Source organism: Sander vitreus, chromosome 5 (genome assembly GCF_031162955.1).
Source record: "Sander vitreus isolate 19-12246 chromosome 5, sanVit1, whole genome shotgun sequence".
Taxonomy (NCBI): domain Eukaryota; kingdom Metazoa; phylum Chordata; class Actinopteri; order Perciformes; family Percidae; genus Sander; species Sander vitreus.
Window position 1 is genome coordinate 21,642,825 of NC_135859.1, and position 13,835 is coordinate 21,656,659.

General features: G+C 40.4%; 1 protein-coding gene across 1 annotated transcript in view; it reads left to right on the top strand.

Moving 5' to 3' along the window:
• The window catches only part of ghra (growth hormone receptor a), a 29,371-nt gene extending 17,516 nt beyond the window's left edge, over positions 1-11,855 (top strand). The window contains exons 3-10 of the mRNA XM_078250969.1: positions 1,539-1,668; positions 1,845-2,011; positions 3,439-3,617; positions 4,342-4,495; positions 4,687-4,777; positions 5,005-5,074; positions 6,182-6,390; positions 6,517-11,855. Coding sequence (XP_078107095.1) covers positions 1,539-1,668; positions 1,845-2,011; positions 3,439-3,617; positions 4,342-4,495; positions 4,687-4,777; positions 5,005-5,074; positions 6,182-6,390; positions 6,517-7,285 — 1,769 coding nt within the window. The 3' untranslated portion in view covers positions 7,286-11,855. The remainder of the gene's footprint in view (positions 1-1,538; positions 1,669-1,844; positions 2,012-3,438; positions 3,618-4,341; positions 4,496-4,686; positions 4,778-5,004; positions 5,075-6,181; positions 6,391-6,516) is intronic.
• Positions 11,856-13,835: the final 1,980 nt, after the last annotated feature.

Genomic DNA, 13,835 nt, shown 5'->3' on the forward strand with positions numbered 1-13,835 from the left:
AACGACAGTGTGCAGAAGATGAAGGGAGGGAAGGTGGGAAAGGGGAAGGGAGGTTTAAGAGCAAGAGGCACAACAGTTCAGGAATGCAATGAATTAGGAGGTTATACTGGCATCAAATAGAAAGTAAGCAAAGTAATCAAAGTAATGGTGCATATTCTGTATGAATAAATGATGAGTATTTGCAGTCTGGCCTGCCTGTGAATGGGCTTGTTTGTTAGGGTGTTCTGTTGTGGTGTCTGTGATTAATGTTAACTAGGGATGCATGCTGGCAGGTTGTGGGTCTGTGTGCAAATGTTGTATACATGCACATGCTGATAGCATAGTATTTCATCTTTTTTTATGTAAGATCTGGCAGCATTTATTGTGTCTATGTGGAGATGATTTTTGCTTAATGTTTATAAACTCAAAAAACTATCAGATGACAGTGCCCTGCTGCATTTGCACAGTATTGCTCCAGTATGTGTTTAATTGCCTGCCTTGTGTTGTGAAGTGAAGCATGTTTATGTTCTGGGTCTGGTGTGTGATTTATGCTGCAGCCAGCGCTGGAGGCGAGCGGGTAGAGCCAAAATCAATGATACCTTCAGTTGCTTATTTATGGTTGCACCAAACCCTGTGACTCTCAGCTGGATGAGAAACTGGCCCAGAGAGGGAGGCTGCGGGGGATTGGTGATGAGGAGTGACAGGGTGCCAAGGGAGAGGTGGACAGGGCTAAGACAGGGCCTCAGGGTGGGGCAGAGGAGGGATGGTATGAATATGAATAATGGTCATAAAGGCACAGGGACTGAAATTTTATGCAATGTAACTCCGTCTTTCAACAAGTTGTTTTCCTACTCACAGATTTACAGAGAGCAGAAATCAATTTAAAAACAAGATAAGCTGCAGACTGCAAGTTAGCCTTATCTCCACTGCACATTACGTGGCTTTCATCAGGTTTGTTTATTTTTTCTCATGGCAGCTGACTGCTACAGATCTCATAACCTCCATCACTGAAAAAAAAGTGATGCTAATGCAGGGACTATAGATGAAAATTAGCATCTAGCTAACTCTGGTACTGCTAAGGAAATGTGCATTGTCCCTGTCAAATAAATAAATAAATACATTTAAGTGTATGTTAAGGAATAAGGTATGCTGACACATTTGCCTGTGTGTGTTGGTAAAATACTTCAAATATCACGTTGTCACAGACACACACTCGAGACAGGGTTACGCACAATGTCCGAAGAACTAAACTAGATCATTTTATTGACAATAAAAAAATCTGTCAGTCCTTGAAGCATGGGTGGTAAACTTGAGGTGTGTTATTATATTGCAGTTATCATTTAGATTAAATTGTATATTGTGAACAAAGTGACTGCTGTCCCACGACAGCAGTCACTTTGTTTTAAGGAGGTGTTGGGTTTTTTCAGTATTGTTACATTGATAACTTTAAAACCCCATGAGGTTGACTGACGTCAATAAAGGTGATTGATTAGCCAATCTGAGTTCTTCTGTTTGGTTTGATCCTTAATTTTCTTTGTCTTTCTCTCACTGTCTGTCAGCTCCCGTTGAACCTCACATCACAGAGTGCATATCGAGGAACCAGGAGACGTTCCGATGTTGGTGGAGTCCAGGGAGCTTCCACAACCTGTCCTCCCCTGGAGCACTCAGAGTTTTCTACCTTAAGAAAGTGTGAGTGCGATAGACACAGTTCCTTCTTTGCCAGGAGAAGTTCAAGTAATTGTTTTTTTCACATGGAGCACTTTATCTGTCTATCTATGTGTGCATATGCGAGTAACATTTTAAAAAGTCACATTTCTTCCTTTGCTTTTTCTTGTCTTTCTTTTGTCATTGTTTCCTTCATTCAGCTTGCCCACCAGTGAATGGATAGAGTGTCCAGAGTATATTTATTCAAATAGGGAGTGCTTCTTTGATGTAAACCACACATCCATTTGGGTCCCCTACTGCCTGCAGCTCCGCAGCCAAAACCACACCTATTTCAATGAGGATGACTGTTTCACTGTGGAGAATATCGGTTAGTAACAAACATTTGTGCATATATCCAGATTGTTGCAATATGTCCAATGAATTAGGGGAGTTTTACATTGCATTTCCAGTGGATGCAACATCATGAAACATGTTCTAGCACAATTTATTTCCTTTACATGTAGAAGTAGCTGTACTGATAATTACAGTAAATTATTGAAACAGAGATAATCATATGCAGTACTGTGGGACAGCAGAAAATGGCGGTTGCTAGTATGATAGATCACCTTCACAGACAGCTTCTAAGAAATGGTACTTGCTTCTGCATATCGATTAAACCAGCAAATGTCACATGCCTGTCAATATCACAGCAAGTGTCAGATATAATGTGTTTACACAGAAAATGTTTTTATGTCTGGTGGTCTTTATCTAACCAGTACTGTTCAAGATGCTGATAGATACTGTATTATCACATGGTATTGTCATATGTTTGCTGATATAGAAACCTAGCTCTCCTCATGTGTGCAAATTGATTATTGGCATGTTTTTATAAATAACATTTGGATGTTGTCTTCCACTGAACCCACAGTAGGGTGTAGAGTAAAGAAGCTGGTGGTGGTTGGTCTGTCCATTCACACACTACTGTGTGTCCACAGCACAATATATCAACAGCTACCAGTTGGATTTACAGGAGATTTGCTAAAAATATTCATAGTCCCCAGATGATCATTATTAATGTTTTTGGTGACCACCCCTGACCAGTGCCACTATCAGCCTGAACGTTCTACTTGTACTTGTAATGGGCAACTTTCCATTAAATATACTAAGATGATCATGTTCCTGGAAGGATTAACCTTTTCCATTGTTGACACTGACTTTTCCTTCCTTACTTACTTACTTACTTACTTACTTACTTACTTCCTTCCTTCCTTCCTTCCTTGCGCAACCCTCAGGCCAAAATGTGAACCATTTACACAAAATATCTTGTAATCTAACAGGCTAATTACCATGAAATTTGGGGATACACTCTTTAGTGACCTTGTTTCACCCTCAAGCCAATATTTACATGTTTTAGCCCCACAACTGGTAAAGCTAACGCAAGCATATTCGTAAACATGTTCATTTAATTGAGCACTGTACTGTGGAGTATAATGAACGTATTTGATTTAATGTTTGTTTTTGTTTTATCAATTTTAAACCACTGAGAACCAGTTTGATTGTTTTGCAGTAGCAAGTTCATACTAGCAAATGCATACATACAGTAGAGGTGACCTCCACTATACTATAGATTTTTTAAATTGATTGACTTCTCAAACATATACAGCCATTTCTTTGATTCATTCTTTTTTCCTTTATCTACACATGATCAAGTGCATTCAAAGCCATCCATTAATTTGCCATGTTCATAAACATTATATAAATTATTTTAAATGTTTTCATTCTGCTCAAACTGAACCTTGGCCCTTTTCCTGGCAGTACGTCCTGACCCACCAGTGTCGTCAAACTGGACCCTGCTGGAAATAAGTCCCTCTGGGCTAAGTTATGATGTCATGGTCAACTGGGAGCCCCCACCCTCTGCAGACGTTGAGATGGGCTGGATGCGCATTGAGTATGAGATCCAGTACAGACAGAGAAATACCACAAACTGGGAAGCAGTAAGTCTACACTTTACTTGCTCATACATTTTCTCTCTTCTTCCTTTGCTTTTATGCACACACACACACAGTTGCATGGCCAGACACATGTAAACACACACCTTACAACTTTACAAAAGGCCTCTGTGCACATGCACAAGCTGACATAAATGCAAACACTAATGCACCCTCTTTAAAGTAAATTGTAGGTAGGTCATACAGGCACAGTGTCTTGTGTCCCCCCCCCCACCTCCTGAACTCCTTTGGTTAAAATGCAGTGTAGCTTTGTTGGCAAGGCAGTGGAAGCAAAAGCAAGGCCCTCTGGGAAAACACAGCCTCTCTGAAGGAAGTGGGAGGGATCTGTAGGTCAGAGGCCATGGGACCTTGCACAGGCTTATATTCATTACAGCTGGGCCAGCCCCTCTGACAAATGCAGCCTTGGAAACAGTTTTAAAGTCCTCCATCATAACAGTATGTCCTCTGTCTAATATATGTATCAGAAATGCCTCAACAATTGGACCTTTTGGAGAGGTCCCTTTTATATTTACCAGAAATAAACATAGACCTCTTGATACCCTGAGTAGCTTCTGTCAGCTTCAGTTGTAGCAGTGTCTGTCAGGATAAAAAAAAAAGCTGAATCCTTTTCTGATAAGTTGAAACACAGCAAAATCACTGTCTTTAGTTTATTTTAAATTCCTTCAGTTTTTTTAATCTTTCTCTCTTTCTATGTATTTCTGTATTTTAGTTGGAGATTCAGCCGCACACACAGCAGACAATCTACGGTCTGCACATAGGAGAAGAGTACGAAGTGCACATCCGCTGCAGGATGCAGGCCTTCACTAAGTTTGGAGAGTTCAGCGACTCCATCTTCATTCAAGTGACTGAGATTCCCAGCAAAGGTAAGATCAGCAATCAATCATCCGGTTAAATGCAAAAAATACATAAATATGGCCCATTGCATCGTTCAGGTCAGAGAGACAAGGTGCAAATCCTTGAACCACCAGGAACATTGTTGTTATGATGACGATGATGATGACGATGATGATGATGATGATGATAATGATGATGGGTTCTGTTTCGTGTCTTGTAGAGTCTACTTTCCCACTCACACTGGTTCTTCTTTTCGGGATTGTGGGCATCCTCATACTTATCATGCTTATTGTCGTCTCTCAGCAGCACAGGTAGGAACAGACTCTCTCACTCTTTCATGCATGTGCATAAATAGTGTCTAAAACATATTCAACCTCTACTGCATTAATGCCAGCCGTAACAATGGGGGAAATGCTGAAAAAACAGCAGCAGATTGTGAAACACAGCTCTCAGTCTCGTACGCTCACACACACAAATACTGAAAAAGTGTGAACAGATGATATTCATTGCGTCCCCCTTCTTCTCCCTGCCATTGCAGATTGACATTAATTCTTTTGCCACCGGTTCCTGCACCCAAAATTAAAGGCATCGATCCGGAGCTGTTAAAGGTACATTTATGTCTGTTATTATGCCTTGTCTGTGATTTTTCTCATGTGAACATACATACTAGAAGACCCTGACCTATATGTTGGCATACCTGGTCTTAGCTTGTCACAGATGTGTTGTTATCGGTGTCTATGTCAGCCGACCAAACAACTGCAGTACTAAAGATACTGTGTGTGTACGGTGTGTTTGTGGTAATTCAAAACTTTGTCTCCATTACATAGTTTATCCTCCAGAGAGCACTGACAAGTTTATATTTCAACTGTAAAATATCCCACTTTGGACACTTAATGTTATGTATTTATTTTACAAAACAAATATTGGCTTATATATAGTAATACTTTTTTTGAACTCTCATAAATCCAATACCTGTCAGACTCTAATACATATATAATGCATTCTAGTCGCAAAGAGTAAAATATTCTGCAAATGCAACAGTGCAAAAAACCACAGCCAACAAATGGAATTGTTTGTTGTTTATTCAGTAAATTGATTATATAAAGTGTTGTGTAACCACTGTTTTTTTAACCACTGTTTTTTACAGTGTTTATATATATATATATTTCCATTGTATTTTTGATTAAAAACAGACACTGTTGGGTGTCCATTTGGCTCAGTTAGCTGAGGCACATTAGGCCACGGAATCATCACACCCCCGACTGTCTATCTGCCAATTTACTGCATGTTTATCATCTTTGTCAACGATCAAATAAAAGCAATAATGTCCATAAATAATTTGAAAGCAAACAAGGACAGGAGCACCACTAAGGGATAATGTGATATGACAAAAGTCTTGGTTCAGCATTGCCTGTGGGTGTATTATTGCCAGATGATGTGCGATGCATTTAACAGGCAGCCTGTTTACTCTTTACAAAACAACCTTACCCCTGGACCTCAGGGGGAAAAAGTACTGATAGGGATGAAAACCATAATAATGCTGCTATTTCATGCTCAGACAAATGTGAAACACAAAGTGTGTTGTGTTTGCAGCTGCCACTTTGTGTACACACTAACACATGTCACAATGTCACAATTCTGTGCAGAGAATAGAAGAAGTAGGACTTTTATCATGATTGCCATATACACTTACTTGCAAATTTGCGCACATGCAGAAGGGGAAGCTGGACGAGCTGAATTTCATCCTGAGTGGTGGAGGTATGGGTGGTCTACCCACTTATGCACAAGAATACTATGAAGGCGAGCCATGGGTGGAGTTCATAGAGGTGGTTGCTGAGGATGCAGATACTGGAGAGAAGGACAACCAGGGCTCAGACACCCAGAGGCTCCTATCCCAAGGCATCAGCCACCACATGAACATAAGGTAATCCAATGTCGTACTGCACATATTCTCATGTAAATGCTGTTTTCATTCTGCCAGATGGCTCCACAAATATGAATGTTAAAAACTATATGAAAAACTATTTTTACCTTTTTCGCTCTGCCCCAGCTTTCCTGATGATGACTCAGGACGGGCCAGCTGTTATAACCCAGATCTGCCTGACCAAGACACCCTAATGCTGATGGCCACCCTGCTGCCAGGCCAACCGGAGGACAGAGAAGCCTCCTTCAATGTTGTAGAAAGAGCCCCAGCCCCAGAAAGAGGCGAGAGGCCCCTGGTCCAAACTCAAACTGGAGGGCCCCAGACTTGGGTCAACACAGACTTCTATGCGCAAGTCAGCAATGTGATGCCCTCCGGGGGCGTGGTACTGTCTCCTGGCCAGCAACTCAGAATCCAGGAGAGCACCTTAGCAACAGAGGAGAAAACACAAAAGAAAGAAAAAAAGCACAAATGGAGTGAGGACACTGAGGACAATAAGCAGAAGGAGCTGCAGTTTCAGCTACTGGTAGTGGAACCAGAAGGAAGCGGCTACACCACAGAGAGCAATGCCCGGCAGATCAGCCCTCCCCCTAGCTCCCCCATGCCTGGCGATGGTTATCAAACCATACACCCTCAGCCAGTGGAGACCAAACCTGCAGCCACAGCAGAGGATAATCAATCACCTTACATTCTTCCTGACTCTCCCCAATCCCAGTTCTTTGCCCCTGTTGCAGACTACACAGTGGTACAGGAAGTGGACAGTCAACACAGTCTGCTCCTCAACCCACCCCCCCGCCACTCTCCCCCTCCCTGCCTGCCACAGCACCCACTCAAGGCCATACCTGCTATGCCTGTGGGGTACATCACCCCAGAACTGCTGGGGAACCTCTCACCCTAAAATGACAATGCCATCAGGCCGTTTAAGGACCATGAAGTCCCTAGCAGTCACAAAAGCCTGTTTCTACCTGATTCCTGCTGGAAACCAAATAACTTGCAGCACACAGTGTGGATTAGAGTGTATAGGCGTTTGTTTTCAGAGGGTGCTGAAAAGGGAGAGTTGAAAAGCTACCAAGGTGTATTCTTGACTCTTTTACATCTGCTACATCACTTAATTTGATGCATAGGCAGGCAGAAGTAAACACCACAAACCTGCTCTATTTGTTGACATCCATGCATAAGACACACACAGATAGTAGGCTGTGACTGTGATTGTAATGAGTCAAAAGGCATTAGCTTACTGCTAAACTGCGTTGGATCACATTACATATCTGGCTAATTGTGTTTAGAGCAATGGCATTGTAGAAGTCTGAATGTTAAAGAGAGATGTCAGTGTATGATTGATCAGGAGAAGCACATTCTAGTCATGTTTTTCACACCACACCAAGAAGAAGCTGTCATTAATACCTCTTGCTGGCAGAGATGTTTTGCCGCTCAATTGTGGCTTATTTTGTATTGTATTCTGTATTGTATATTTGTTATCACATTGTCATCTTATTAGTACTTTAAGGAAAATCCAACCTAAAATGCAGTCAAAAACACTACTATGCAATTATACCTTGCATTCCTGGCTTCATTTTATGTAATGGTATGCTGTTCACATTACCATGGATATGTGGCCAAACGTAGATTATATGATGTCAAGATATTTTTATCTATCTACAGCCACAATAGAGTTTATTAGAAGAAATACTTTCAACAACTGAAAAGAACATACATTACAAATGCGCACACACATACATAAGACACTGGGGCAAAAGGCATTCTGGGAAATGAAGGAAATCACTATCTGAAGTAAAAGTAGAGGTGACGAATAAAAGGGAATCAAACCATTTCATCTAATTCCTGGAATGCATTGGATATTACAGACTGATAATACCATTTGCAGCATAGAATCATTTATTCCATTTTATTCTGACGTGCATACTGACATGTTGCTTTGAGTGCTGAACAGCCATTCTTGTGGTAAGAGGAATCATTTATTCAGATTCATTCACAGCTGGGAGCCGCCCAGTACAAACAGTGCTTTAGTATACTGAGCACCACCAAGTGCCTTGCTCAAGGGCACATTGATATAGTTATTTCGCAGAAGGGAAGGGACACAGATACACACCTAGCAGTTATTGAATTTCGTCTTTTGACTGCAGCCAAGTCTCACCTTTACAACCAGCACTCACTCATAATCATATAAACTAAACCTTAATGAACAAGCTTTCTACTTAGGAGTTGTATTCTTCTCATGTTGCATCATTATTGCAGGGACAGCAACTGGAACAAGTTGAAAGACTGTGAAAGTATTAAAAGCTGTAATTAGCTAACATTTTATAGTTACTTAAGTACACGTTATCAACCTGTGCCTATGATAATGTTATTGGCTTGCCATTTCTGTGCTAGGATCTGTGCATTTATGTATTGCTATATACAGGCAAGTGCTGCTATGTATAGGTGAATTGTTGTAAAGCCGCTCTGTTCATAGATCTATGACTAAAAACCTGCACATGCACGAACACAGTAACATACATACATAAGCACACACTACATCAAAAACATTTGCCTTAATTGATATTTAATGTTGCCTTCCTGACTTGGTCATAAATGATGAGCTGAAAATTGTTGAAGAAAATAGTTGCAAGGGTAAAAATGTCCTTAAACCGTCACTTGCACATTTCGGCTCATGCTCATAAAGCTGACCACAATTTCCAAACCAAAAATGTTTGTCAGGGCTAGTGCTGAAAGATTTTAAATTTCAAGTGGTGGTTTGATAGAACGACAGATACAATTTGTGAGTATTTTTGGTCAGGCATACTAGGTAATATGTGGGTAATTAGGCATGGATTCCTAGTTACTTTGCCCCCATACTTTTCTTAGAATAACCACATTTAGGACAAAACCTTGGACAGAATCTGTTGCCTAATTATTTATTTAGTCAGATTAGCTTGTGGTGTAAGCTTGCCCTTGGTTCATTGACCGTATATGCTTTTTTATAATGGCCTGTGTGGGTGAGAGGGTAGCAGAGGAAACCTGTTGTCTTAGGTTTTTAGGCTCCTCAGGTTTTAAGGCTCCTCATATGTTTTCATCCTATGAATTCTATCATAAAGACTTTTACAATATGCCAATAACAAACACAGCAGCATTGCATATTGTATACAATAAGCTGTCTAAGCTTAGGCTAATAGAGGTTGTGCGATATATGTATGGTTTTGTGATGCAACATAATTGATTTTCATTACAGCGAGTCTATAATTGAGTCTGAAGTATTGTTATTGTGTAACATCAAGGCAGCCTCCAAATGAGCTGACAACACAGCAAAACATTCTTCACCGTGCAAAGGAAACGCATCCTGCCTTTGAACTATGTTGCTGTGGAATCCTCCTTAAGATAAACAGGCTAAGCAGATAGAATAGGTCTTTTGTATTAGACAATCCAATAAAGAAGAGAGACAAAGTAAGAGCCATAAAATGACAATTTTTAAAACTGTGAATATGATAGATATGTGCCATTTTTCTCTTTCTGTCTCTCAGAGCTCAGTGTCCTGTTGTTTCTGCCTAGTGCTGATGATACCAGCAATGCAATGCAATGCTGTTGCAGAAATAAATGTCTTAATATATTTGCTAGTGCTGTAAAATTACAAGTATATATATTTTTATGTCAATAATGTTACTAATCACAATATGTTGCTGCTCGGTACATGTATATTTCCTGCATTTAGCCTTACTGTAGTGGGAAGGGGTCATTCAAGAGAGTGCAACAATCTCTGTATTGTGTGTATGTTTGGTGATAAAACCTTCAAATTGAATGATACTGAAAATGTTTTGCCTGGGAGAAATGGGAAGGTTTGGTTCAGCTATCTGATCAGTCATGAGGAGCAACAATAGGACAGTTTTGCCCCAAATGTGATATAGTCACCTAATGATGCTCATCCAACGTTCAGTGTTCAAACCCATCCAAAGGTCCCCACAAGGCTTTCTGTGTACATGAAGGAAGATTAGATAATGGGGGGGGGGGCTAGCATGGCTATTCAATTGTACTGTGGTAATTGTGAATGTGTGCAAACTGGAATACGCAATGCAATTACGATATCAAGGAAAGTTGTAAAAACAAATAACGTTAAATCACTGAAAGTGTTTTTTTCAAAGGTTACAGCGAGGAAGATAAATCTGAGGTGCATTTTTGTTCAAGCTTACTGTACAGGTGTTTACTACATTGTGTCTGCAATTTTCTTTTTGCCAGTACACAATGAGCCCATTCTTAACCTAGTGTAAAAGTTTGCAACTGTTATTTCAAGCTTATAAATGTCAGACACTTTAGAGCAAGCACTTTGTACACACACACACACACACACACACACACACACACACACATATATATATATATATATGTTAAAAATAGTATTAATTTTTTTTAATATTGTGTGTTTTGGACTAAATTAAGTCTATGAATTACCTGATATTATAAAACAGCATTATTTTTTTTATTTTTTTTATTCCGCACAATAATTAGACAATGAGGAACTTTCAATATCGATAAGCTTCAGTTTTGTCCTGCAGAGTTTATGTTTATGGGACATATGTTACACTACCAGATTGATAGAATGATGTACTGTAATGGATTTTTAATGTTTGCTATAAAATGTATGGATACATAGAGCAGATAGATATAGTCTTTTATAAAGTAATATCAAAATATAGGCAGAGTGAAATAGTTACACTGTAACTCTACACTCTTACAGTTCTCCCACTATGTGATTTCAGCATTTCATTATTGAAAATGTGCATTTGAAGGGGCTACAGTGTTTTATAATGATGTCTTTTGGCCTCCAGCTTCTTGGTTTTGTGTCGGCTTTTGTCGCTCGATAAAGCCTGGAAGTAATCTTGAGTGCTGGAATTCGTGCTGGTTGAAACTCTTTACCAAAGAGCGTTTAGTCAGACATTTGTTTTCCGGTTGTTAAAGAAATAGTATAATTCTTGACTTGGTTACATCGACGGGCTTTTTATGACTATAGTCAGTGGCTCCACTCTATATTTTTATCCATGTGTTATTTATTTGTCTGCTTAGAGCCCTCAGATCACCCCACCACCTCATCAGACCACAGTGGATGGGGCAGCATGAGTTATGTGTGCACTGTTATTCTCTGACATGTTATCCAGGCTCGTAAAACTAGAAATATTCTACTTGTCAGAATTGGTAACGGCTGCATTGTGCATCGCAAGTGTCAAAACCTCAAACCTAAAATGTATCAGTTTTGTATCAGCTTCATTCATTGATATGACTGCTCCATATTTCCAGCCCCCCTTGGCCTTGGAGCCATTGTTCTTGTCTGTTGGCTGCTGTTTTACTCAAGGCCAAGAACTGTGTTGATCTTTGATGATTTAATATTGTTCTGTTATCAGTTGAGCCTTTCTGGTTTTGTGTGTGTGATCAATAAGCTTTCAACAAGTTACACAATAAATGTATACAGCATCTTAATCATATTGTGCATGTCTTTTTTGTAATCAGTTGTCCTTAGAAATAAAAGAAAACTTTTAAACTGATTTTAAATAGTTAATTCCAAAGAATGTGTGTGTTTCTAAACACTCCTTAAATTGGACCCAGTATTTAAAGGTGCTGTAGGTAGGATTGCGAAGATCCAGGACTTAGCCAAAAAATTTGAACGTCGACAACTTCTCAGTCCCTCCCCCCTTTCTGCTAAAGCCCCTCCCCCCATAAGGGAGAATGAATGTGTGTGCATGAGCAATGATTGACATGCAGTTAGACACCCCCCCTGGCCCTGATTGGTGGATCTGAACAGGGAGCTGTGGATTTTTGCAAATCGCACTACAGGCTGTAGGTGGTGCCAGAGGAGCCAGATCCTATTAACTGCTTCATGTAGTTCTACTCAAACATAGGGTCAGTTTCAGCAAATAAAGTTAGTTGTATAAGTCATACCTACTGCACCTTTAATTAACCCAATAATCTAATGTGAGTGTTGGAAAAGCAAAAGTAAACTAGAACTGCAAGCAGTTATGACAGGGTCCAAGCCTCCCGGTGCCAGTCGCCCCCGACGACGCGGGGAGCATGCGAAAGTGGGACCCAAAGCATGATGGTGGGGAGGCAAACGTCACTAAATATCGAGAGGTGTGAGCCGCAAGGTCTGCGGTACATTTCCATTGCAAATATCCCATTAACATTAATTGAGTAAAAGGGCCAAAACTGGTTTAGTTGACTATGGCTACGTTCACACCGCAAGTATTATTGCTTAATTCAGATTTTTTGCTCAGATCTGATTTTTTGTTTGGCTGTTCACATTACCTTTCAAAATGTGGCCTATATCAGATTCCAGTGTGAACTGTTTGCGGTTTTGAACTGACCCGCATGCACAAAAGAACAATAACAATGACATCAGACGCAGCAAAACTTTTGGATGCCTAGTCAAGTTTTTAATTTTACTGTCTGTGTCTTGGGCTAACTCCCGCCGGCGCATAATTGTGAGACATGTTGATGCGGATTGACGTAAAGGTCGTATCAAATCCGCCTTGATTGTTCACACTGCGGCCACATTGAAAAAAAATCAGACCTGGGTCTGATTCAGGACCACATATGGAAGTGGTCTATATCTGAAAAATTCAGATCTGGGCAAGATTTGAGTGTTCACACTACTTCTGAAGAAGTCTGACCAGTGGTCTCATTTATAAAACTGTGTGTAGGATCCTTACTAAAAGTGTACGTACGCCCAAAAGCCAAAAATGGCGTACGCCAAAAACAATTCAGATTTATAAAACGTTGCGTACGTACATCTGTAAGCAATGTTCCCTTTAGAAATTAGAGATTACCCACAAGTGTGCGTACGTGAATCAGCTTCTTATCCCACCCTGTACACGCCCATTTTTAACCATAAATAGTCAATGCAAAGCACCTCATGAATGCTGATCAGTATGTTAGTGACCCTGGCAGTCGTTCTTTCGTTGCGCTGAATCATGCCGAATCATGACGACTTCCGGGGGAAACGCAAAAAACTTCTGAGATGTTCAGGAATTGCTGCAAATTGAATTTTTGAAATTGAAAATTTGTCCTGTTCTCGCACAGTGTAGGGAAACCTGATCTATAGACTACCTATATTAATAATACCTTCCAAAATGGCAGGCATTACGGCTCTCGGGAACAGCTTTGATATATCAGACCTATATGATAAGATTTAACAGAACTATATATTATATCCAAACATTTCCCTCTGGAAACAGCCGGTTGCCCCCAGAGTTGCGAGGACCTGTATTTGGACCGGGATGGCACGGTTCCGGCGCGTTGCCCTCTGTACTGGACCCAATTCAGTACAGAGATCCAAGAGCACAGCTTTAGGGAATTTAAATTGGCATATTAGCCAGTCATCGTCATGGTTCCTGAAGCCTTTTTTTCTCCTGTTTCTTCCATTGCTGTAGTCCTCCTGCAGGGCCAGCAGTGCCATCATGCAGCATTAC